Here is a 26,846-nt window from a genome sequence, read left to right on the forward strand (position 1 = left end):
GCTCTGGTGCCTCATAGCTATAATCCTAGCTACCCCCAGGAGGCTGAGATGTAGGGATCAAAGTTCACAACCAGCCCGATAGAAGAGTCCACAAAACTCTCATCTCTAGTTAATTACCTACCAAGAAGCTAGAGGTAGAACTGTGGCTCAAGTGGCAGAGCCCCAGCCCTGAAGGAGGATGAAAGGTCCTGAGTTCAAGCCTCAGTAGTGGTACAGAGATAATGACATGAAATCAGCTGGGAGACATGGCTGGCTGCCCTCTGTTTTTAGAGCTATGAATAGTCACCCAAACAGAGGGACCAGGCGTGGGTCCTGGGTCCCATTGAGAGCCCCATGAGGACCACTGTAACAGAGGGAGAGTGGAGGGGGAGGGGGAGCTGTTTGCACCAGGTTGATCCACACCTTGCATCAACTTGATCAGAAGCAAGAGTCAGGCAGGTACTTCAACGCTGAAAACAGTCTCCCTTCAGGAAAGTCCATGAGACTCTTATCTCCAGTTTTAACCACCTGAAAACCGGAAGTGGCGCTGTGGCTCAAAGCGGTAGAGTGCTAGCCTTGTCAAAAAAAAAAAAGAGCTCAGAGAGAGTACCTAGGCCCTGAGTTCAAGCCCCCCCATCCAGAAAAATAAAATATCTCCCACCCTAGTTCAGGAAGTCAGATGCCATCCGGAGTATGTCTACACCAAATTCACCCCCCAAGAACCAAGCATGAAAAGCATACAAGACAATGGTTGCTTCTCCACTTCCTTTGGAGATTTCCCCATTCATGAATGCTGGCAATCATTGGGAAATCCAAATGGAAATTCTGTGCTGGGGAAACAGAGATGGCACCTCCAAAGCCAGCGTCAGACCTGGCCACTTCTAGCACCAGGAGAATGGAACCCTGCTTTGGCTGCAGGCAGGCCAGGGACACCAGGCCTATCCTGCAAGGAATAGACACAGCTGTTCTGGGCAACACCTGCACTTCAAGAGAAGCTGTACCAATGAAATGACAACTTCCTGGCCTTGAACTTGGGGCCTGGCTGCTGTCCCTGAACCTTTTCATTCAAAGCTAGTGCTCTCCTGTGCTTTAGCCCAGCTCCATGTTTGTCTTTTGTCTGGTGGTTAATTGGAGATGAGAATCTCATTGACTTTCCTGCCCAGGCTGGCTTCGATCTTCTGATCTCAGCCTCCTGAGTAGCTAGCATTACAGATGTGAACCCAGACTTGGAGCAGGTTTGTGGGAGTTTTGGGTTCTTTGTTTTTTTTTGTTTTGGGGATAAAATCACAAAAGAGTCAGGCATGGGCGGTTCACGCCTAGAATCCTAGCTACTCAAGAGGCTGAGATCTAAGAATCATAATCCAAAGCCAGCCAGGGAAGAAAAGTGCCAGTGAAACTCTTATCTCCAATTAACCACCAAAAAACAGGAATCAGTGTCTGTGGCTCAAAGTGGTAGAGCACTAGCCTTGAGAATAGAGAGGCTCAGGGACAGTGCCCAGGCCCTGAGTTCAAGCCTCAGGACTGGAAAAAAAAAAAAAGCTCAGGGACAGCACCTAGGCCCTGAGTTCAAATATACACATTTGTCCCAAGTTATCACACATCTGCCTTGGGTCTGTCACTTTATTGTCAATTGTGCTTCAATGAAAGAGAAAGCAAATCCCTAACTTGGAAAGCCAAATCATTTTCTTCTCATCCCAAGCCTAGGAAAATGGTTGTTTTAGTGTTACTATATTCAAGTTCAACCTTGGAGCCGTTTCTCTGTCATTTTACCAACAATCTCTGCAGTCAGCGTGAATATCCATCTGCCAGGCAGAACTCCTGCATGGAGCTGTTTGCTTTCCATAGCTGCCTCTTCTCAGAGTCTCCCCCTACAGGTCTTCTGTGGAATGGGGAGGGTGCATGAAGGCCACCAGTGTTGTCACAGCTATCTTGGGTGGCTGGTCCTTGATTGAAACGAACTAGAACATAGCAAAGGTATTGTTAAAAATACACTCACACCTTTCTTGATTGGCCAAAGGATTATAATGGGGTGGGGGTGGGGGGATGGAATTCAGGTTTCACATATTTACTTCTACTGACCTCTAGGAGGCAGCAGAGCAGGAAAAAAAAACAATAACCCAAGGTGGCCTGTGGCCCTGCCTCCAAGGCTAGTCTGACTTCTATACAGGGAGTATTGGTTGTCTTTGCTGTTAACGCCCAGGATTCGGCAGCCATACACTCTCAGGCTTCCAGAAATTGCTCTCCACAACCACCTGCAACTACTATCTGAAGGCCTTTCTCAGTGCAGGAAAAAACAAGGTGATTGGATGTCCAGGAACTTAAAAAGAAAGTCCTGTGAAGTATGAGCCCATAACTGGATCCACACTGCTAAGACTAAAATCTACCTCCACCACTTCCAGGTAACTGACCTTGGACAAATTACCTCTTTACTTACCCATCTTTCCAGTGGGAAAGAAAACTGCTGTGTGGTCCTCGGGAGGATTAAGTAAGTCAATAGATGTAACTACTCAGAACCAGGGCTAGCACACAGAGCTTCTTTCTGAATGCTTGCTCAGAGACAGGGCTCCAGTAGCTCATGCCTGTAATCCTAGCTATTCAGAAGACTCAGATCTGATTAGCACAGTTCAAAGCCAGGCGGAGCAGGAAAGTCCAGAAGACTCCTATCTCCAATTAACTACCAAAACAAGACAGAAGTGGAGCTGTGGCTCTAGTGGTGATAGAGCACTTACCTTGAGCAAAAAAGCTCAGGGAAGCTGGACACTGGTGGTTCATATCTGTAACCCTAGCTATTCAGGAGGCTGAGAACTGAGGATTACAGTTCCAAGCCAGCTCAGGCAGGAAACCTATGAGACCTTTATCTCCACTAAAAAAAAAAAAAAGTGTATATGGGGGGAAATAGAGCTGTGACTCAAGTAGTTGAGTGCTAGCCTTGAGTAAAAGAAGCTCAGGAAAATCACTGAGTTCAAGCAGTCAGGACCAGCAACAGCAACAACAACAAAGCTGAGAAACAGCACCTGCATCTGGGATTCAAGACTCAGCACTGGTAAAATAAATAGATAGATAGATAGATAGATGATAGATAGATAGATAGATAGATAGATAGATAGATAGATAGATAGATAGATAGATAGATGGATGATAGATATGCTTGTTTGGATCAACATATAACACTAATCCACTTTTTTAATGCAACTTTTTGGGTAAAATTGTTTGGGGGTTTTTGTTTTGTTTTATTTTTTTCTGGTACTGAGGCTTGAACTCAGGACCAGGGTACTCTCCTTTTTCTCCCATTCGATAAAAGTTCTCTACCATTTAAGTAACACATCCACTCCTGGCTTTTTAATGGTTAAGTGGAAATAAGAGTTGCAGTCTGGGCTGGGAAGGTGGCTCAGTGGTAGAGCGCTTGCCTTGCATGCATGAGGCCCTGGGTTCGATTCCTCAGCACCACATAAGCAAAAAGAAAAAAGCCATAAGTGACGCTGTGGCTCAAGTGGTAGCGCGCTAGCCTTGAGCTGAAGAGCTGAGGGACAGTGCCCAGGCCCAGAGTTCAGGCCCCATGACCGGACCCCCCCCCCCAAAAAAAAAAAAAAGAGTCTCAGTCTTTCCTGCCTGGACTGGCTTCTAATCAAGATCCTCAGCTCTCAACCTCCTGAGCAGTTAAGATTACAGGCATGAGCCACTGGCTCTAAGCTTGTTTTAAAAAAAACTGCTTTTAATAAATTAATTTGGATGGGTTTTAGATTGCTAGATGCTTCAAAATAATAATTGCTTTGAACTGTTAATTTGAACAAATCGGCATTGAATTAGGAAGCTTTCTTGTCCTAGGGGTATAAACAGCCAATACTCACAGCAGTTTCTAATTTATGAAGCTCTAGAAATCATAAAATATTTTCAACAATGAGTCACATTAGACGTAAAGTTTCTTGAAGACTCAGGACCTGCAGCAAATCTAAGATATGAATTTGCTGGTGGCGTGCAGATAGACTGGTTCACAGAGCTCTTTTGAAGACCAGAGACTTCGTCCATCAATGTTTGCTGCAGATATTTTCACCTACAGCCTGCACTGTTTTCAGACATCATTGACTGCACAAATGACCCCAAATGACCTACCTTAGCTGCTAGTGGTTTTTAGAGCTGGGGGTAATCAGGGCACAGATGAAGGCCAGAATGAAGGTTTAACATAGGTTATGGCTATGGCTCAGTGGTAGAGAGTTTGCCTAGCATGCAAGAGGGCCTTGGTTCAATTCCAGCCCTGAAAATGTCAGTGGATAATGGATACAGTTAGTAGGTACTGAATACAGACTAATGATCTAATTTCTTTTCAATAGATTTCTTCCATTTCTAATCATGGAGTAATTCTAATCATAGAGTGATTCACTTTAAGTGAATACTACTTCCTGTTTTCCCAAAGGGGTCAGGGTAAAGATTTATTCAGCCACAGCTTCCATTCTAATCCCTTAAATTCTCAAAATGTCCATCTGCCACCCATTTGCTCCTTGTCGTTATCCCTCTTTCCTTAGGGTCTCTGCTAGGCTCTCCTGTTCCTTTGTACAACGTAGTTGGACCATGTCTATAATCCCAGCCCTCAGGAGGCTGAAATGGGAGGAAGGGAGATACAGGCTGGCCCAGCATTCATACCAAGACTCTGTCAAGAAAGAAAATAATGGAAGAAGTAAAGGGGGAGGGGGGGTTGGAGGAATGGGAAGTTCAGGACCTGCCTAGGATATATAGACCATGATTAGAAAGAAAAGGAAGAAAGGAATGAGAGAAGGAGGCAGGGATAGAAGGAGGAAGGAAGGTCAGAAAACTGGTCCTCCTAGAATCCCAGCTACTCAGGAGGTTGAGATCTGGGGATTAGGGTTTGAAGGCAAGTCTGAAAGAGCCTTATCTCTAATGAACCAGAAAAAGGAAAGCTGGAAGTGCAGGTGTGGTTCATGTGATAGAGCGCCAGCCTTGAAAGAAAAAGCATTCTAGAACACCCCTGGTTCAGACCCCAGGAGAAGGAAGAAAGGGAGGGAGGGAGGGGGAAAAGGGAGGGAAGGAAGGAAGGAAGGAAGGAAGGAAGGAAGGAAGGAAGGAAGGAAGGGAGGGAGGGAGGGAGGGAGGGAGGGAGGGAGGGAGGGAGGGAAGGAGGGAGGGAGGGAGGGAGGGAGGGAGGGAGGGAGAGAGGGGCAAAGAAGGAAGAAAGGGAGGGAGGAAGGGAGGAAGGAAAGGAGGGAGGAAGGGAGAGGGGGAGGGAGGGAAGGATGGAAGAGAAGAGGGGAAGAGAGACGGGAGGGGAGGAGAAGAGATTCTTCATCCAGTAGCACCTTTTCTGCTCTGACAAGCTTAAAGAGGACACCCACTTATAATCTGAACCCCACTTTGCCCCTTGGGGTAACATGTAGAATGCACAAAGACCAGAGAACACGGTGGTACCTTGTCTTGCTCGAGGCAGGAGCAGTGAGTGCGTGGAGAGGCAGCAGCCTGCTGGGGAGAGAAGCCTCTTCAACCTCCTAGCCCAACCCCCCTGCCCTCCCAGCAGTCAGCACACATCTGGTTCTGCTGTATTTGCGGGGAGGCAGAAATCCCATCTTTTTCTCTCCCCCCCCCCCCAAGCACTTTCCACAGACCTTTTGGAAACGTTCATCTGACTCTCAAGTGCAAGTGTGAGGTCGTGGTCTAAAACCACCGGCAGTGACTCAAGTCTTCGGGAGGGATCATTTTTCTGCACAAACGCTGAGTTTACTTTTGGTGAAGTCCGGTGGCTTTGCCCCATAGGCTAGATGAAACTCTAGACGTAGCCCAATGAACTCTCAGAATCCAATTAGTAAAGGAACCCCATTGTAACTTAAGAAAAACATCACTACCCTGATGGTTGGCTCTTGACATTGACATAGTAAGTGACAGGATGGGAACACAGAGCTTGTTCTGAGCAGACCACCAGCAAGGCAAGCACGCTGGCCCCCAGACTCCTCTGCACCCTGTGAAAGACTGGAACTTGGGGAGCCTGCCCCAGTAATGACAGCATTTCAGTGCCACATAAGAAATGAAATTGAAGCATTGATCTTATTCTTCAAACAGAGGATGGCTTCAATATTAAAATTAACATATAAATTTAGCATCCATCTTATCTTCGACTGGTTTCTGCTGAGGAAATGCACATCGAAAGAATGAATCACTGAAACAGTATGCAGTAAAAATCAAGTTCATTTCTCAAATATGTCAGCTCAAATGCAGACAGAGTCTGTTTTCTGGGCACTCGACAAATGTTCTCACGATGCTCCTCACTCTCTCTACTGCCTTAGGCCTCATCTATTCCTGGGGCGAGCCAGGAGCCATGGGAGCTGAGGCCCTCAGGAGTAACACCTGACCTGTCCGGTGCTACACCTCATACCCTCTTCTCTGGTCCTATGTCTTTTCATAAAATTTGAACATTCTAGCCAGGTGCCGTGGCTAAGGCTTATAGTCTTAGTTACTCAGGAGGCTGAGATCTGAGAATGTCAGCTCAAAGCCAGCCTGGGCAGGAAAGTCTATGAGACTCTTATCTCCAATGAGCCACTAGAAAACCAGAAGTGGAGCTGTGGTTCAAGTGGTAGAGCTCTAGCTTTGAGCAAAAGAGCTCAGGGACAACACCCAGACCCTGAGTTCAAGCCCCATGACTGAAAAAAAATTTAATTTTTTAAAAGTTAAATGTTCTTTAGCTCTTAAAAGCCTGTGGATGAACTTAACAGCCTGGGCCATTGGTCTAAAATTGGTTTCTTTTCCCTGGTACCTGTTGCCTGTCTGGTCATCTTACCATTCATTTCTATAGCAGCTCTTTACTGGATTAACACTTACCTTGTCTCTCAATCTTTCCCCACACCAGTAAAACTGCTGAAGGGGGGGGGTGGAGAGAGAGAATGGGAGGGAGGGAGGGAGGGAAGGAGGGAGTACACATGTGTATACCCGTCCCAAGGCTTGAACTCAGAGCTTGGGTACTATTCCTGAGCTTTTTTTGCTCAGACCTATTGCAGTCCCACTTGAGCTGTAGCTCTACTTCCAGCTTTGCTGGAGGTAAGAGTCTCATGGACTTTCCTACCTGGGCTGGTTTTGAACCATGATCTTCAAATCTCAGTCTCCTGATTACAAGCATGAGCCACTGGCACCCCGCATGAATTCTGTCCTTGACAACATTTTCTGTTTTTCTGATGGACGCTCCAAGGCTTTGCCATTCATATTTCTCAAGGAATTTCTCATTGAAGGGGTTCTTTGGTTCCTGACCCCACACACTGGTAAGTAGCTTTTACATCAAGGTTCTTACTGTTAGAGATCCTCACCCCACAAGTAGAAAAGACATAAACCAAGATCATCTCCTTAGTTTATTATTTTTTTTCTAGAGTCCTTAGCATGCTACATTAACCTGACAAAGCTTAATCTTGTGTTCATTTCACAATACATTTCATGCAGTTCACAGCTGTGATGGACAGTACATGTGTTTTGATCCAGCCATGTGAAAAAGAATAATTCTTCATGGAGTTTGTCTCTGAAAACTGTCCAAGCTTAAATAAGCATCTGAGCCGTTCTCTTTCTACTGGAGTACAGTCCTGTCTTTTAAAAATGCAAGATGGAGTTTCACCTAAGAACCTAATCTCCCTGTGAATAGTCCAGCCAACAAACCACTTCCTTTAGGTTTTCACAGATCCTGAGGAACCCTCTTTTACAAAGTTCTGCGTTCAAGTATACGAGTTAACATTCATAGGGAGTGGAGGAGCCCAGCCTGGCCTTGCCAACTGTGTTACATTCTCAAAACAAACCCCTGGGCCCCGGCCTCCCCCTCACCCCCACCCCAACTCTTCTTCTTGGCCATCAGACTTCTACACGGAACATTCAACACGAAAGCCACAGAGCCGAGCTATTTGGCATTTTCCAGTGAAGTGCAAGTTAAATAAGTTATGCTTCTTCTTCTTTATTTTTTTCCTTTATTGCTAAATGTATAGAATCTCAAGCACAGTCGAAGGAAAGGGTATGCCAGGAAAGGTGGCCAGCTCTTGGGGGTGGAGAGGGGTACCCCCAGGATATACCATGGGGGGGGTACGAGGGTGCCCTGCTGGTCACCACCCCCCCCTCCCCACCCCACCCCCTTTTTGTTTTTAAGATGAGGTGTTGAGTATCCTGGAGTCCGAGGAGTCGGACCGCTCATCATAGTCCTCCTCGGTGTACAGGGCCTGCTTGGTGACCAGGGGGCAGCCGTCCTCGGGGAGGGAGATGCGCGGGTCGTCGGCGGGGCGCGCGGGGAGGACCGGGGAGCCCCGGAAGCCGCCGCTGCCGGGGCCGGGGGCCGGGTTGGAGGGGAAGGCCCCGACGTACTGCGACCTCAGCTGGTACTGCTGCTGCAGCGTCATGGTGTTCCACAGGGTGACGTCGTTGGGCAGGAAGGGGCCCGAGGGGCTGCGGCCCAGGGTGTTGCGCAGCACCAGCGGGTAGCGGGGCGGCTGCGGGAAGGGGTGCTGCAGCGGGACGGCCAGCGGGCTGGACACCACGGCCGCCGAGTCCGCCGAGAAGCGCAAGGTGTCCGGGACGCGGAAGGCCGAGCCCACCGACCACTTGGAGGAGGAGAGCGGGTAGGAGCTCAGCGTGTGCTCGAACAGGTGCGCGCCCGACGGCAGCACCAGGCCCTCGGGCTCGGCGGGAGTCCGCTCGGCGGCGGCGGAGGACAGCGAGGAGGAGGACGACGAGGAGGACGAGGAGGACGAGGAGGAGGAGCGGCTGGACAGCAGCACCTCCACGGCGCTCACCAGGTCGCCGCCGCAGCCCTTGAGGATGAGCTCCAGCACCGCGGGCTTCTGCTGCGGGAAGATCTTGCGCAGCACGTCCAGCGGGGGGCGGTTGGCCTTCAGGCCGAGGGGCAGCGCCACGGCCCCCGACGGGCCCTCGATCAGCAGCTGGCCGGGCTCCGGGGCCGCCCCGGGGGCGCTGCCGGCGCCGGCGGCGTGGAACCTGGGGCTCCCCGGGCGGCTCTCCGGGGTGCTGCCGCCCGCTCCGTTCTTCTGGGCCGGGTACCCCGCCGCCTCGTCCACCGACACCAGCTCGGGGCTCTCCGGGGGGAAGCAGCCCTTGCTCTTGGCGCCGTCCGGGGAGCTCCGGGCGTCCGTGGCGGCGGCGGCGTCTTTGTCGCTGTCGGTGGAGCCGCTGTCCCCCAGCCCGTCCTCCGGCAAGTCTGCAAGGCACAGGAGAACCGGGGTTCAGTGTTGCCCCGAGGAGGTGCGCGGGGAGGGGCGCAAAGGCTCGCCCCACCCCATCCCAAGGTGCAGGCCGGGGGAGGGGGACCCAAGGGAGCCACAGCCACCACGAAAGCCAGGGGCCATGAAGATCCACGCCTCAGAGTGCCGTGTGCAAAGAGGACACCCCCCCCCCCAACAGGAGATGGCTCCCAGGACCCAATAACCAGGCCCAAGATTCAGCTTTCCAGCTTCTGGGTCACTAGGTCCATTCTCTCTCTCTCTCTCTCTCTCTCTCTCTCTCTCTCTCTCTCTCTCTCTCTCTCTCTCTCTCTCTCTCTCTCTCTCTCTCACACACACACACACACACACACACACACACACACACACAAGGGCATTTTAGTATTTTAGTATTTAGTTTTTGATCCTGGGGCCAGTCCTGGGGTTTGAACTCAGGGCCTGGGCACTGCCTCTGAGCTGCTCCTGCTCAAAGCCTAGTGCTCTACCACTCACCCGAGCCGCAGTGCCGCTTCTTGGCCTGGTCTGAGACAAGAAAGGTCTCATTTTTCTGCCCAGGGCTGGCTTCAAATCCTGATCCTCAGATCTCAGCCTCCTGAGTAGCTAGGATCACAGGTGTGAGCCACCAGCGCCCACCTGCATTTTAGTGTTTGAAATGTTCCCCCCCCCCCCAACACACACACATGTTGGCTTGGTGTTAAACAGGTTTTTGTGAGTCAGGTAGTAATTGACAGTGTAGTTCCAGGTTCATTGCTTAAGATAATGTCCAGCACTCTGAAAACATTACAGGATGGAATAGGAGAAACCCTAGGTCTCCTTGACACAGGCCGAAATTTTCTTAATAGAGACCCAGAAACACAACACATTAAAGAAAGGTTGGACAAATGGGATTGCATGAAGTTGCAGAGCTTCTGCATGGCAAAGGACATAGCTAGCAAGTCAATAGAAAGCCCACAGATTGGGAGAAGATCTTCACTAGCCATAAAACAGAGAAGGGTCTCATATCTAAAATATACCTGGAACTCAAAAAATTAAATCCCTCAACAACAAATCCTCAAAGAAACAACTGCCCAATAAATAAGTGAGCTAAAGACTTAAAGAGAAACTTCTCTGAAGAGGAAAGAAGGATGGCCAATAGACACATGAAGAAATGCTCAACATCCCTAGCCATAAAAGAAATGCAAATCAAAATAACACTGAAATACCACCTCATCCCAGTTAGAATGGCTATAATCAAGAGCTCTAATAACAACAGATGCTGGAGGGGATGTGGACAGAAAGGAACCTTACTTCATTGTTGGTGGGAGTGTAAACTTGTTCAGCCACTTTGGAAAGTAGTATGGAGGTTCCTAAAAGACTTCACATAGAACTCCCCTATGACCCAGCAATCCCACTTTTGGGCATTTACCCAAATGATCACAAACAAGACCACACTAAAGCTACCAGCGCAAGTATGTTTATTGCAGCATTATTTACCAAAGCTAAGATATGGAACCAACCCAGATGCCCCTCAGTAGATGAATGGATCAAGAAGATGTGGTATATATACACAATGGAATTCTATGCCTCCATCAGAAAGAATGACCTTGCCCCATTTGTTAGGAAATGGAAAGACTTGGTGAAGTAAGCCACGCCCCCAAAAACATAGGTCCCATGGTTTCCCTTATTTGCAATAACTAGTATTTGCCTGAGACAAGCAGAGACAGTCAGATAAGTTGATGTTAGGTGAAATGAACCCCAAGATAAGGACTCAAATGGGTTTTCTTTCTTGCGATTGTTTCTAACATATTTATAAGGTGATTTCTTTGTTGCTTTGTATGTCCCTCCCCCATGGTATAACCCGTTCTCACTGTAGTTGATGTTGGTATACTTTGTGGAGGGGAAGGGAAAAAACAAATTGTTTAAATAGGGATACAGGTGGACCCATTGCAACAATGAGATGTACAAGATGTTATACCAAAAATGAACTTTACAACTTTGGCAGGGGGGGAAGGGGGGATGGGAGGGCAGGGATGGTAGGGGAAACAAAGGAGGCAACAATGCTTGATAAGAAAAGTACTCATTACCTTGCTCATGTGATTGTAACCCCTCTGTAAGGTATTTTCACAATTTAAAAAAACCTTATTAATAAAAAAAGATAATGTCCAGGGTGAAACAAAGACACCCCTCAGGTTGAAATCTTTGTGTGTGTGTGTGTGTGTGTGTGTGTGTGTGCTATTCCTGAGGCTTGAACTCAGGGCCAAGGTGCTGTCCCTTGGGCTTTTTTTGCTCACGAATAGTACTCTACCACTTGAGCCACTGCTCCACTTTCTGCTTTATGGTGGTTAATTGGAGGTGAGTCTCATGATCTTTCCTCCCCTGACTAGCTTCAAACTGCAATTCTCGGGTCTCATCCTCCTTCCTGAGTAGCTAGGATTACAGGTGTGAGTGGCTAGTATCTAAACACAGGTTGAAGTCTTACTAAGAAGCCACTAAAGCACCTGGCTTGATAAGACAAAAAGAAAAGAAAAAAGGATTAACAAAACTGCATGGGAAGTTTTGTGCATCAATGAAACAACACGTCCAGACTTCAGGACTACATGTGCCAGAAGTAGATGTGTTCGCATGAACTGTATTTGTCAGTAACAGTTAGAGTAAGGACTTTCAAGACTTTCACATTGTAGTTCTAAAAGGAGAAGAGGATTAGGAACATGACTCAAGTGGTAAAACACCTGCCTAGCAAGCACAAAGCCAGAGGTCAAATGCTAGTACCACAAAAGAAAAAAAAAAAAACAAAGAAAGAAGAAAATAAAACTGAGACTTGTTAGTATTATTATCTTTAAAGGGCAAGTACTGCAGTGCTAAGCAGCAGAAGGACTGGGTAACTGGTTTGTTTAGTAGTCAATTCTAACAGACCTTTACAATAAAGGAACATACATATATATATATATATATATATATATATGTATATATATATATATATATATCAACTATACAGTTAATATATTAAAGTTATATATACTATACATACAGTCAATTCTAACAGACCTTTACCACGAACATATACACATATGAATCAACTATATACAGTTTTGTATATCACAGTTATATATAATTATATATAGTTACATATATATTTATATATAGTTATATGTAAATACATGTTATATATAACATATAATTACATATATTATATATTATATGTAATTGTATGTATAATTATATATTATACATTATAGTTATATATAAATAGGTATATAGTTATATATACTATATAACTTTCTAATGTATATAATATATAATTATATGCATATAATATATATTATGTAGTTTATAACTTATTATATGTAATTTATGTTATATAATCTATAATTATATCATTTCTAAATATATAATTTATATAGTTTATAATATATAATATATGGCTATATATTTATAATGTATAATATAATATGTAGTTATATATTAGCATATATAACTATATTTAACTAGGAAGCTATATGTAAATAAAATTCATAACTATATATAATAGTACATGATATATAACATACTAACACATAGTTATTCATAAATACATAATATATTATATAAAACTAGTATATTTTATATACTATAATATACTATTAGTATATTATATACTATTATATAAATAGTATATAAGTGTGTATATTAAGTATATATAATATATAGTCATATAATATGTGTTATATGTGAACATATAATATGCATACGATTATATACATATTATATGTATACCTATTATATGTATTATGCATTATATACTCAATATATAGTTATTTACTGCTTATATACTTTATATATAGTTACATATGAAATACATTTAACTAGGAAGCTATATGTAAGTAGAATTTTTAAAAATGCACTAGTTACAGCTACTCAATCTAGAATAAAAGATCTGAAAATGAAACCTCTTAATGACCCAGTTGGCAGGTTGTGAATAGCTGGTTGGCTTGTGTTTTCAGGCCCTGTCTGAATAGTCTCATTGTGGGCTTCTCCACAGGCACCTGTTTGTATAGCGATAACCAGCCTGAAATTTCATCAAAGTAGCTTCTAGAAACCATCTCTGCCTGCTTGTTGTTAAATAGCCTTAAACAAAGACCAATTGATGACCATTCCCTTAAGACAGCAAGTATCTTAAATAAAATTGGAAAAAACAAATTTGAGTTCTTCACAAAGCAAACAAATATATGCCAAACCCAACTAAATATGTTTTGAAATATTCATAAATTAGATCGGAACAACTATCAATATTTTTATTAATATTATTATAAATATAAGAATAGGTATAGAGAGGGGCTTGAACTCAGGGCCCCAAACTTACTTGGCTTGCTTGCTAGGCTGGCACTCTATCATTTGAGTCATACCTCTGCCCTGGCTTTTTGCTGGTTATTTTGGAGCTAGAGTCGAATATATCTAGGATTATAGAGGTGAGCCACTAGAGCCACTATCAATTATAAATCTGATGGAAATCATACTTATTCCAAATTTGCACTTTAATTAAACGGCTTCTTTCTTCAATACAAAATATAAGGTTTCTAATATGAGATTTACTTGCAGTGTACACATATGAAGCTATCTTTACTTTCTATAGTGGCTGTGGAATACATAAAAGTCCTTTTTTTTTTCCTCTAGGGCAAGGAAGTTCCCAAGTGTTATGCTATTTGAACTCCAAATCCCAAATCCGAAAGACAAAAGCAACAACTACAGCAGCAGCAACAACAACAACAACGAAAAACTTCTCAAGTCTGACATTCTAATAAGACTTATTTAAATGTTCTGGACTCAAGACCAATTCACACCTCTATTAAACTCTTGAAAACAAGTAGACAAGGGACAGTTTGGGACTCTGTAGTGAAAAGAACACACAATTAGATTTTGAACCCTGTTCTAAAGCATTTGGGAAAACAAGTCAAATACTCTTGTTCTTGTACCCTAAACACCTTTCTTATTTAAATTTAGCTTACATTATCTGTTGTCAGCATCAATTATTTGCTTGCTATAATAGGCAAAATGTTGAAGGAAAAAGAACAAGGAGGGAAACTTTGAAAGTTGAAGACCCACCCCTAAGTTGTAGAACTTACTCTCTAGGGTAAGAAGGGAGTAAGGGGAGCAAAACACAAGTGGCCAGGCAGGATTTGCTAAGCACTAAATACAATCTTCTAGCAGTGTTATTTACAGTAGTCTGAACTCAGAAGCAATCTAAATGTCCATCAACAGATAAATGGATAAACAAAATGGAGTAGATGTATATAATGGAATGTTATTCAGCCTCAAGATTAAAAAAAAAAAAAAGGAGCAAGATTCTGATACATGCTCCAACAGGGCTGCATCTTGAAAATATTTTGCTAACGAAAATAGTTTGCTAACTGAAGTAAACCAGACATTAAAAAAACGATTCCATTTATATAAGAAACCTAGAATGGATAGATTTATAGAGACTGAAAATACAATGGTGGTTAATAGGGGTTACTAGAGATAAGGGAGTTCGTTTTTATTGGCAAGGAATTTTAGTTGGGGCTCATGAAAGCATTCTGAAAATTAATAATGGTGATAGGGGTTCAATCCTGGGAATATCCCCCAATGTTGCCAAATGGTACACAGGAACATAATTAAAACGGCATGTACGAATACAACTAAAATGGCAAAGAATCTGTTACATGTTTCACTGTAATACAAAAGAAAGCCAGTGACAGGTGGCTGGTTTCTGTAATCCTAGGTACTCAAAAGACTGAGATCAGAAGATCCAGATACAAAACCAGTACACGCAGGTAAATCCATGAAATTCTTATCTCCACCAAAAGGTCAGAAGTAGAGCTATGGCTCAAGTGGTAAAGTACCTGCCTTGAGCACAAAATCTCAGGGACAATGCCCAGGCCTTCAGTTCAAGTCCCAGGACCAACACACACACACACACACACACACACACACACACACACACACACACACACACACACACACACACACACACACACACACACACACACACACAGGGTCCCAACAATAATAGAGAATGAAGAGGTTTAGGTTTTGTTTGTGTGCTTGTGCCAGTACTGGGACTTAAACTCACTGCCTGAGCACTATCCCTTAGCTTATCAAAAGCTCAAAGCTGGCACTCTACTATTTGAATCACAACTCAGTTTGTGGCTTTTGCTGGCTAACTGGAGATGAGCCTCATAACCTTCCTGACCAGGCTGGCTTTGAACCATGATCCTCAGACGTCAGCCTTCACAGTGGCTAGGATTTACAGGCCTGCACTTCCAGCATCTGGCCTGGATGATGAGTTTTTTAAGCAAGAGAAATATCTGATTCTTCCTGGGAATGAAAGGACTGTCAGAATGGCTAGAAAGCTAGAAGCATGGCTTTTTGTGTGTGTGTGCCAGTCCTGGGGCTTGAACTTAAGGCCTGGGCACTGTCTCTGAGCTGCTTCTACTCAAGGCTAGTACTCTACCACTTGTGCCACAGAACCACTTCTGCTTTTTTCTGCTTATGTGGTACTAAGGTATGGAACCCAGGGCTTAATGCATGCTAGGCAAGCACTCTATAAATAAGCCACATTCCCAGGCCGAAACACAGCTATTTTTAAGAGAAATGGCTAAAACTAAAAAACAACTTCATGTTCATAATTTTGTCAATCTTGATGAATTTCAAATACATATTTCAGGAAAAACTTTTAAGATCTTTCAACCAAATTCTTCTTCCGAAGAACACACAAGCTCCAAAAGAAAGTGATTTTTTTTTTTAAAAGCAGAAGGTTAGTGAGGGAGAATTAGAAAATGAGGTTCTGACTAATCATAAAAATGCAGTGGGGGCTGGAAAGGAGGCTCAGTGGTAGAGCGCTTGCCTTGCATGCATGAGGCCCTGGGTTCGATTCCTCAGCACCACATAAGCAAAAAGAAAAAAGCCGGAAGTGGCGCTGTAGCTCAAGTGGTACAGTGCTAGCCTTGAGCTGAAGAGCTGAGGGACAGCGCCCAGGCCCAGAGTTCAGGCCCACGACTGGACCCAAAAAATAAAAATTAATACATAAAAATAAAAAAATAAAAATGCAGTGTTTTGCAGGGTGCCAGTGGCTCATGCCTGTAATCCTAGCTACTCAGAAGCTGAGATCTGAGCCACTTATTTCCAATTAACCACCAAAAAGAGCTGTTCAAGTGGTAGAATGCTAGGCTTGAGTGGGGGAAAAATGCTCAGGCCCTAAGTTCAAGCCCCAGGACCATTATAGACCCAGAAAGAAAGAAAAAAAATGCAGGAGTTTTTCAAAGTAGCAATAGATACACTGTATGGAAGTACACCAGAAACTGTGTGACAAGATTATAAATCCTGATTTCTACCAGTTTTCCTAAGGTCTGCAGAATACATCTCATTAGAAGCTTAAATGGCTGCCAGCTTGTAAAGCAACTGTGAGACCTGGTTGTAAAACCACATTCCCTTCTGCCGTGCTTCCCTGAGCCACAGGACAGGTACCAAGCATTTCTGGTTACATCTTCAAGAGTGCTGTTGAATTTTGTTCCCATCATCCACCCTCTCTGGGCAGGTTCTGGACTGCTTAGCCTCTCCATCCGGGTGTTCAGGCTATCACCAAACAGAGATATTTATTTACAAGATGCCCCAGGAACCAGGTTAATGAACCCAGGGCATGCTACTGACTAACTGAGCTCAGCGCTGTTTCCTCCGTGTTCAAAGAGGAGACAGAAGCCAATGAAGAACGCAAGACTGATGCAGCTCAGCAGCATAAGATTCATGTGCTAAGATTCATGCAAGGAGCCCTAACATCCAACATTTCACACTTGGGCAAAAGAAGACAGGCCGCTGAACTGCCCCAGGACTCACCCAACCATGAGTTCCAAAGAGTAGAATAGACCATCTCTACAATTTTGTGGAACTCTGGCATCTAGCAGTAGTGGTATTGTTGGACCTAAATTAAATGCATGGCAAATGATTCTACTGTAAATACAGACTTTCACAAGTAATTATAGAGGGTACGCTTTAAGCCCTGTGATAAAGTGTAATGTAATAACAGGTGTTTCTTTACATCTCAGATTTTTTTTTCCAGAACGAAATGAACTTTATAGATTGTCCAGGTTGGTTTAGAACACAAAGGCCTTTCTAGATATGGAAATCTGAAACTGCCAACTAAAAAAATGAAACAGGAAATACTCCCACATACTTTATCTTCTTTCTTCTTGAAACTGAGGCTCTAATTCCTAGAACATATGGAGTAAGAGTGTATTTCAACTGATAACATTTTTAACTCTAGTACATGCCTACAGAGAGTCAAAACAACTAGCCATCATCAACACACAGGAAAAATCACCCATTTTATATGATATTAAAAACCAGCAATTAGCCAGGCGCCGGTGGCTCACGCCTGTAATCCTAGCTACTCAGGAGTCTGAGATCTGAGGATCGCAGTTCAAAGCCAGCCTGGGCAGGAAAGTCCGTGAGACTCTTATCTCCAATAAACCACTCAGAAAACTGGAAGTGGTGCTGTGACTCAAGTGATAGAGTGCTAGCCTTGAGCTGAAGAGCTGAGGGACAGCGTTCAGGCCCAGAGCTCAAGCCCCATGACCAAAACAAACAAACAAAAATCAGCAGTTAAAAGCAGCAGAATGTGCCATTTCTAATGCAAAGCATCTAAATTAAAAAAAAAAAATCTTAATATTTATGCTTCAGAGTTCATGCGTCATAGTTATGTACCATGGTTCATAAAGGAGAAATACTTACAACTACCTGTGAAATAGATCTCTCACTAGAGTAATGAAGTAGATGTCAATTATTAAGAGAGAAATTTGGGGGATTGGGGATATGGCTCAAGTGGTCAGGCCTAAGACCTGACACCAAATACCAGTATAGGAAGGAAGGTAGGAAGGGAAAGAGGGAAAGAGGGTGGGAGAGAGGGAAGAAGGAAGGAAGGAAAGAAGGAAGGAAGGAAGGAAGGAAGGAAGGAAGGAAGGAAGGAAGGAAGGAAGGAAGGAAGGAAGGAAGGAAGAAGGAAGGAAGGAAGGAATTTTCCTATAGAAATAATTCTATCAATTTCAAAATGTATATGCCATAACATAGGGCTTATTTTGTTGTTGTTACAGCTTTTAATCAAGAAGTGAAAATAAACATAATATACATAAAAGTAACTTCCAGTGCCAAACTTGGGTTGGCAATACATTTCTATGAATTATTTTCCCAAGTGAAAATGCAGCTCAGCTTTTTTTTTTTTTTTAAGAATCTAACATGTTCAGAAAGCCGAACACATGTGTTAGCCATTCTGCTTGGCACAGAAAAATGCAAAAACTTTCTGAGTTAGATGTTGTGGGTTTTCTTTTTTTACTTCTTATCCAATTATATTGAGAAAAACCAAAGGACATCTGACATCAGGATGAAAATCAGAGACAATGGCAGAAAGGAATTTCCTAACTCAGAAATCAAATCGCTGGACATTCCTTCCTCGGTCATGCATATTTTGAAACAAAGATCGCCACATTCTCCTTTCCTCACTTGAGCTTTGGGGGGCACCCCTCTAAATAACAGGTTCCTTTGGAGAGTTTGTAAAGCATACAGATCCTACAGCACCCAGCAGGCAGGACTTCCTGGAGAAATCACTGCCAGCCAGAATTTCAGTCAGGTAGAAACTTCTTTCACTTTCCCTGGTTACCTTTCTCTCACACAAAAAGTGATCACACACACACACACACACACACACACACACACACACACACACAAATCCAAATGGTTGGAAAACTGAAGTATAGCGAGGAATACATCTTAACCTAAAAGCATTCCCTATTCTTCCGGACAGAGAAAGGCTGTGAAAGTAACTAATCACGCTTTGCTTTCTTTGCTGTTTAGAAATCATTAATGCCCCTGGTTTTAATAATGTATGAATGACAGTTCCATGTGTCAGAACACATGCTTAGAATCCCAGGACTCCACGGGACAAAACAGGAGAAGTGGCCAGAGTTCCAGGATCCATGAGACCAATCGTTTTGGAGGAGTGTTCTGGTATAGAAAGGGCTGAGCTTCAGCAAATATAGTTTGCAACTGTAGAATACACAATTATATATATATATATTTATATTAGTTATGACTAATATAAGTTATCACTGTATTATATATATACATATTCATTTTGACCTCTTTGTGCAGAAGGGAACACTTTAGGAAAGGTACAGGGGAACTGCCTACAAATTTACCTATTCCTTGGCATTTACAAAAGTGCAGCTGTCTACTCCTGTTTCCATCTACTTAACAAATATTCTTAAATTCCTTTACTGTGCATCCGGGTACTGTGCTGGGTGAAAGATGACCCAGAAATGGCCAAAGCATTGCCTCTTGGCCACTAAGGCCAAGAGGCCTTTTAGGAACTTCCAAGTTGATTGCCTCACTTCCCTCCCTCCCCCTGCTTTTCCCCAAAGCAATCTAGCAAGTAGCTGAGAAGCCAGCTGTAGCATCTTCACAGGCAACCTGGATCTCAGCTTCCCGGGTCAGTTGTTATTGTCAAGAGATTGAGGCTGAGTTGTTTCCCCTCTCCCCCTAATATACAACTGTTATTGGGTGGTTAATTGTGCTTTATATAGTTGTTTAATTACATAATAAAATGGGAAAGCCCACTTGCTTATATTTTTCCCTTCCCTTCTCAGAGCAGACGTTGGTAAAGCTTGGACAACGAAGGAGATGACTGAATTAAGGTTTTGTGGGATTCTTGGGCCATAACAAGTCACATAACCAAAGCCTGTGGTAACCAGAAATGCACTGTGCCATCACAGCCAGATAGCATTAGACCAAGAGGTGCCAGGACCTGTGCAGCTAATGGCTAAAGGGGCTGCAACAGGTCAAAGGAAGGGAAGAAAAGTCAGGTAGGCAGATGGATTTTCTCTGGGCTCCATCTTCATCTTCTCCCTGTCAGGAAGAAGTGCAACATTTCCAGAAAAGGCTGCAAGTTCTCCGGGGACTTTGATTTATGAAGATTTACTCCCTTCCCCTTTGTAAAGCTGTTAGCAGAAAATGCTGACTGGCTGGCCAGAAGATTTCTCATCAATGCTCTTTGATTGTATTTTGCAAACAAAATGCCTGTTGCTTGGTAACATTTCACTTGAGCTTGACCTTCTCCGAAAGTTATTGCTATCAGATTCGATTTACACTGTCCTCCTGTGATTACTGTAATCTTTTAAACTCAAGAGTTCATCCATCAGGGAAAAGAAAAGTTGGTTGTGCAAGTGGTAAGCAGGCTAGCCGCCAGATTTATAACACGGGGAGTGTGCTGGGGGATTCTGCCCTAGAGCACTGGATTCTGGTTCGTTGTCAAGCTGCTACACCACATCTCTGCAAAGAGGAGCAAGCTGAGGCCAGGCAAATATACTGATAGGTTGCCCAGGTGAACTTGAGCTTCAGATAAGTAAAGAAAAAGGTTTTCACATATGTCCCTTGCAATCTCTGGCATCTGATTGGTGGTGGTGTTTTTAAAAGCTGGTTGCATGGATTTTGCTCAATCGGCTCTGGGTACTCACCCTGATGTTGGTGGCTCAGCACCCCAAAAGCCAGCTCTGGACAAAGGTTTTTAAGTGACAGCTGTGCTCTCCATTTATTCCTTTTTGATCTACTTGTATTTTTAAGCCCCTGGCTTCAAGTTAACCATTTTAAAACCAGACTGTGTTTTCCTTATGATCCAGCCCTAACTTTCTGGATGGTTCTTACTCTGCAGCCCAAAGAGTTTCCTTTCTTGCCTTGGGTAAGATCTCACAGAACAGACTGACCAGGGACTTCTCTTTAGGACATTTTTTTTTTAATGCAGCAAAATTAAAAAGATGAAAACAGACCATGAAGAGACCCAATCCAGCTGGGGCTGAAAAGTCCAATGCAAACATGAAGTAAAGAAAGTGTTCCAAAAATCTCCCAACTTCTGTCTTAACTTTCCCCCTTCACAAGCAAACAAACCAAACAGGAAAGGAGGTCCTCGCTTCCTGTTCCAGCTGCTCTCCTCCTACCCCCGCACCAAATTTGCCTTCTCCTTTTCCTTCACAGACAAGTTGCATTTATTCTGATCATGGGTCTAGACTTACGGATCTTTCCTCTCAAGGCACCTGGGTGGAGGGCCCAGCGGAAGAAGCCCAGGTAGGGAAGAAAGCCACAACCCGAAAGATTGCAGCTTCTCACCTTGGCTGTGACCCTTAACTTCTCTCAACTCTAGAGCACCAAGTCCTGAAACGCGGGCTGGGCTGGTAGAGAATGCTGATTCAGATACTCCAGCAGCAAAAAGACATCCTGTTGTTTTTAACAGGAGGAAGGGTTCCAGAGAAATGAAAAGAATAAAAAAAATATCTTAGTATATAGAGAGACAATACAGAGAGACTATTAAGTGAATTTGGAGCTCAATCAAAATCTAACAATTCTAAGTCGGGCACAGATGGCAATCCAAAAGCAAGAGAGATCTACAATTTAAAAAAATTAAATATACACTTTAAAGCTGGGCACCAATGGCTCCCCACTGTAATTCTAGCTACTTAGGAGGCTGAGATCTAAGGATTATGGTTTGAAGTCATCCCAGACAGGGAAGTCATGAGACTATTTTCAATTCACCAAACTACCGGAAGCGGTTGGTAGAGTGGTTGAGTAGAAAAAAACTACGGGACAGGCTCTGAGATCAAGTCCTAGTACCAGCACACATGCACACATGCACACCCCCCCACACACACACATACATACATGCATACACTTCCTTTAACCCATACATCTATAGCTAGAAGGCTAGAAGTACAATAAGTAAGATAGAGAAATTCTTCTTAGAAATTACACTGAAAAAGATGTTTAAACCTGTCCCATCTTTACTTAAATTCCTTTTTATATACATTCCTTAGTTATTTTTGTTTTGGTACTGGTCCTGGAGCTTGAACTCAGGGCACTGTCTCTGAGCTTCTGTGTTGAAGAATAGCACTCTACCATTTGAGCCATTGGTCTGCTTCTGGTTTTTTATGGTTCATTGGAGAGAGAAAAAAAATCTCAAGGACTCTTCCTGCTGGGGCAGACTTCAAACCATGATCCTCAGCTCTCAGATCCTTGAATGGAGTGAGCCACCAGCACCCAGCCTTTTGAAGAATCTGTTATAGGATTTGGCAAATATTTATTTCAGATATGAAGCTGAGTTTGACATTCATGTGTCACTCCCTGAACATAGTGGGTTTTCTCTAGACATGCCCTGCAAACATCCTTCCTAAGGCAAGTTCTTTTCTCAAAGATTTCTAGACAGGACAAAATACCCCATGTGCCCATACACCTGCCTTTGTAGGGGGGGGGGGGGGCGGAGGGCAGACACTTCTCCACAGCTATGTACCAAAGAGGCCATTGGCCCTGAAAAAAAAAAAAGTCCAACCAGGTTTTAAAAAGTAAAGTTCACAAAATCATAGATCTACAGGATTTCACTGCCAATATTTAGAGATTCCTGTGGGTCTAAGAATTTACTACCATCAATGAGCTACTTAGCAGGGGTATCTGATATGTTTCTAAATATGCATGGTATGTTACAAATATATTACAAGAGCAAATGCAGGAAAAGTATAAACACATACAGCGGCTTCCATCAGATTTCTTTAACTTCAGCATCACACAGACTCTTTCGTTTTTACATGCATTGCACAGAAGGGACCCACTTGTATGTTCCTATTTCTACAGGAAAAACAATTATCTGGTGGTTTTTTTTTTTCCTACCTCCACACTGCATTGGAGATTAGATTTAAAGAATAGTATTACAGGAGTCAAAATAATTGAAGAAGAAAACCAGAGCTATGTAAAGGAATGTGTAGGTATATGGTTGACCAGATGGTAACTGGGCTTCTAAGTCCCTCACAACTTAGTTTTTTAAAGATATCTCTTACCTTTCCTTGCAATTACTTGCTTTCAATTTGGAAACCTTAGGGTATCCTTGCATACTTGGTAAAGAGAGGAAAAGAAGGAGGAAAGGATAGAAGTGAAGGGAGAGGAGAGAGACAGAGAGAAAACATCAGGTCTAATTTGTCTAGTCTTAATCTTTTGCCCTTTTTTATTCCCCCAAAGCTTATGTTCTGTTGCTACTGCAGCTGCTACTCTGCCTTTCCTCCTGCCCCTACTTCTCTTTCTTATGACTCTCTAACGGGCTATTTCAGAGAACCGAGGGACACAGGATGTATGTAAAGAAATCTCCTCTTAGACAAGGACCACGCTACCCAACGCAGTGTGAATGTAGCAAAGTGCTACCTCTGACATTAGCTCTGACTTTTGCTGTAGTCCTGGGCGGGGTAGGGGTGGTGGTAGAATAACGGCTAGGAAAACTAACAATGGAAAGTCTGAGAAGAGATGACAGGTGTAGTGGTGTCTGTTTGTAATCCAGGCACTCAAGAGGCTGAGGCGGGAGAATGAAGAGGTCAGCCTGGGCTCTGTGGTGAGACGCTGTTTTAACGAAAATTAAGGAAGAGACACTTTTACAGCTGAGATCCAAATTTCCTAGCAACAAAACCAGGACACTCTTCCTGTATCTTCTCTGTAGCAAAACCATAACTATGAGGAGAGGAGAGACAAAAGAGAGACAACTGGGAAAGGTGCATGCCTCAGAGAAAGGCTTATCCCCCCTGTATGTATTCAGTATCCACAAAGCACTTGTTCAGTAAACTCTTCTGTCCCTCCTTTAAAACACCCTCTCACAGAAGCTGTCTGCAGGGCTTCAGGCCTAGACAGCAGAACTGAGTACAGGGGCAAGGCCCTGGATCTAGGCTACAGGCTCCTTTCTCACGCCAATCCAGTGAGGACAGCTTCTCCATTCCACACAGCAGTAGCCCAATGCTCCAGAAAGTCACTCTGCAGGCAGGGGTAGCTTTGGAGGTGCATGGGAAGCCCCCGTACCTCAGTCCACTGTAAGCAAGGAGAGGCGAAACAAAACTTCCAAGAGCAGTCTTCCGAAAGGAAAAGGGACTTCATTTCTACCAGTGGGCTTCAAAGGAGTATCTCCCAAAGATTCTGAGCACCTCACATCGGAGTTGGGGATATACCTGGAGAGTGTATTGTGTGTGGGTGTTACAAGTAGATGGTATAGAAAGAATGAGGCACTCAATTTTCAGAAAACCCAAAATGGGGTCCCCTTTCCTTCAGGGGAGGAGTCCAAAACAGATGCTAACTACACACGTATGAGTCTTCGGTTTGTTATAAAACCAAAGAGATGGGGGGGGGGGGGTATTACAAATTGGTTCTGATAATATACTTTTAAATAATATATATTATTTTGCACTGTTAGTCTTGAGAACACAGAAACTTAGCAAAACGTGTGATAAACCGCAAGGCTGCACAACCACGGCTGGCTTGGCAACTGGAATGAGAGATTTTTTTTTTTAAACTAGAGGGAGACCTGGGGGCACAGGGGAAACGGAGGTCAATTCCAGAACTCAGTAAATTTGACCCTACACTTCCTATAGGAAGACCGTGGGCCTTCCACTCTGGAATTCTAGCATATCAACTGCCCTGAGGAGGTGAGCTTTCCTTTGAGTATAACGAAACGGCCCATACACTCTACTGAAATTCAAGAAGCTGGAGACTCTCTGGGAGGAAAGAGACTGAGGGATCCGTTCCATTGGGGAGAAATGAAATGAAGGAAAGAGATAGATCGAAAGGGGATGCATATCCACCTAGGGGTGGAGGAAAGGAGAAGAAAGCGGGGAGAAAGGGAGACAAGAAAGCCTTCCCTCTGAACCCTGGTTTTTGCAAGCTGAGGCCCAAAGCCACCTGGAAAACTGCTTTCCCCAAGAGGTTTTCCCTCTCTGCTAGGTAGGTCAAGTTTTGTTTTTACTTCTTCAACCCACATGAAAAAACTAACGCAGCCTGGGAAACGGCAAAAAAAAAAAAAAAAGACCAAAGTTATGCCTAAGGAATTGATCCTGGACAAGCCTGAAATAGCTGTTGTGTCTTTTGAGTCCCCAGAATGAGGCTTCTTTCAACTAAAAGGTAAGTCTGGGGGAAGGCGCAGCGCGCAGCTAACAGGATTACAGGTTCACTCAAGTCGGTAACTCGTCCAAGCCCTGGGCCTTGGCTCGGAAGCTGCACCTGCCAAACGCCTGCCCGGCAAACGTGAGGCCCTGGAAAGCCACCCAGAAAGCCTGATCGACCGCAGGGTGCACGGTGCACGGGCGCGAGCTCCGAGTTAAAAACTGATCATCTAACCGCCTCCCTCCCCAGCGGAACCCCACACTTTCTGCTAAGCTCAAGGCAAGGGATCTGGCGAGGCCGATGCACCGGGTGCACGGTCCGGTCCTGCCTTGGGGCTCCAGGGTCCCCCCCCTCTCTCTCTCTCACACACACACACACACGCACACACACGCACCGAAGTCTGCGCTCACCTGGCTTGGCGAGTGGCGCGTGCAGCGCCCCGGCCTGGGCCTCGCTGGCCCAGCGCAGCGCGGCGGCCGCGGCCAATTCAGCGGCCGGGCGCGGAGGCGGCGGCGGCGGCGGCGGCAGCGGCGGTGGCGGCGGCGGCGGCGGCTGGGACGCCTGCGAGGCTGGCGGCTGCGGGGTGGCCGCGGGGTCCCCGGGTGGAGGCCCCGGCAGCGCGCGCAGCGAGTCGGGGATGAGGCTCTCCAGGCTCTCGTTGGCCTGCTGCCGGCGCAAGGCCACCTGCGCCGCCATGACCCGCTGCCTCTCGATGATGAGGATGCACTTCTCGCAGGTGCAGTCCTTGAAGCGGCAGTAGCGCTTGTGGCCCTTGAGCCAGGACAGCACGCCGTGGTTGCGGCAGCGCGCGCACTTGGGCGTGCGCTGCAGGGGCGCCCGCGGTGGCTGCGACACCGGGCCGCCCATGTACAGGTAGGGAGATCCGTAGCCGTTCATGCCCGGGACGCCCGGGAGAGTGGAAGGGGGCTGGCGGCTGGATCAGGCCAGCGGGGCGCTCCGAGATGGCGGGGCCCAGGAGGGCTCAACTCCAGGGAGATGACGATCGGCCTCCGGATGGCTGCGATCCCCGCCTCGAGGACTTCACTTCCCCTCTCCGCGTGCGTCCCGGAGCGACCGGCGGCGTGGTAGGAAAGAGGTTGGGGGCGGTGGCGCTGCCGTCTGTCTCTCCAGATCCTGAAGCGCTGGCTCCCGGCCTCGACCTCCCCGGCTTGGTCCCCGCCGATCTCCACCGCCCCCCCCCCCCCGCCCGCCGTCGAGGGCCGCGTCCCGACCCGCACAGCTCCACCCGCGCGCTCGTCCTCCTCTTCCCACACGCCGCCCGGGCCGCCGCCAGAAGCTGGCGCGAGCTCCGGTTTACCCACCGATCCGACGCTTCTGCAGCTGCGGTCTCCACTGGCCCCCGGGGCTCCGCACCTCCTCCGCCGCCCGCCCTCCCTCCCTCCTTCCCCTCCCTCCCCACCGGCCCCTCCCCGTCCCCCGCCACACCCCCCCTCCACCACTCCCCGGGTCCCGCGTCTCTCGGCCCTCCTCCACCCCACGCTCTCCTGTTCCTCCACGCACGGGGGTCCTCGCACTTCACCTTCCTCGCCACCTGCAAGCCAGGCCACTCTCGCGGGGGGCGCTCACGGCCCCCCCATTCCGCTCATCCCTCGCGCGCGCTACCCGTTCGGGGAGGCAGGAGCGACTGCGTGGCGCGGGTGCGTCGCGGTGCGCTCCGGGGCAGGGAAGGGGAGGGGTCTGCCCCGGTGAGGGGGGGCGGGTCCCCCACACGCCAGCGCC

General features: G+C 45.7%; 1 protein-coding gene across 1 annotated transcript; it reads right to left on the reverse strand.

The window, feature by feature from the left end:
- Positions 1–8,090: 8,090 nt before the first annotated feature.
- On the reverse strand, positions 8,091–26,003 carry Dmrt3 (doublesex and mab-3 related transcription factor 3). Its single transcript, XM_042699412.1, has 2 exons — positions 25,517–26,003; positions 8,091–9,157 (listed from the first exon to the last, which is right to left on the reverse strand). Exons 1-2 carry the CDS (start codon positions 26,001–26,003, stop codon positions 8,091–8,093), a joined length of 1,554 nt encoding a protein of 517 aa, XP_042555346.1.
- Between the last annotated feature and the right edge of the window lie 843 nt (positions 26,004–26,846).

This window comes from Dipodomys spectabilis, unplaced genomic scaffold (genome assembly GCF_019054845.1).
Source record: "Dipodomys spectabilis isolate Male_0828 unplaced genomic scaffold, ASM1905484v1 ptg000241l, whole genome shotgun sequence".
Classification (NCBI taxonomy): Eukaryota; Metazoa; Chordata; class Mammalia; order Rodentia; family Heteromyidae; genus Dipodomys; species Dipodomys spectabilis.

Excerpts from the sequence above, each read along its gene's own strand:
- Dmrt3 (XM_042699412.1), bottom strand. The coding sequence starts at position 26,003 with ATGAACGGCTACGGATCTCCCTACCTGTACATGGGCGGCCCGGTGTCG. Across the intron at positions 9,158-25,516 it reads CGCGCCACTCGCCAAGCCAG|ACTTGCCGGAGGACGGGCTG; the intron begins GTGAGCGCAGAC and ends TGTGCCTTGCAG.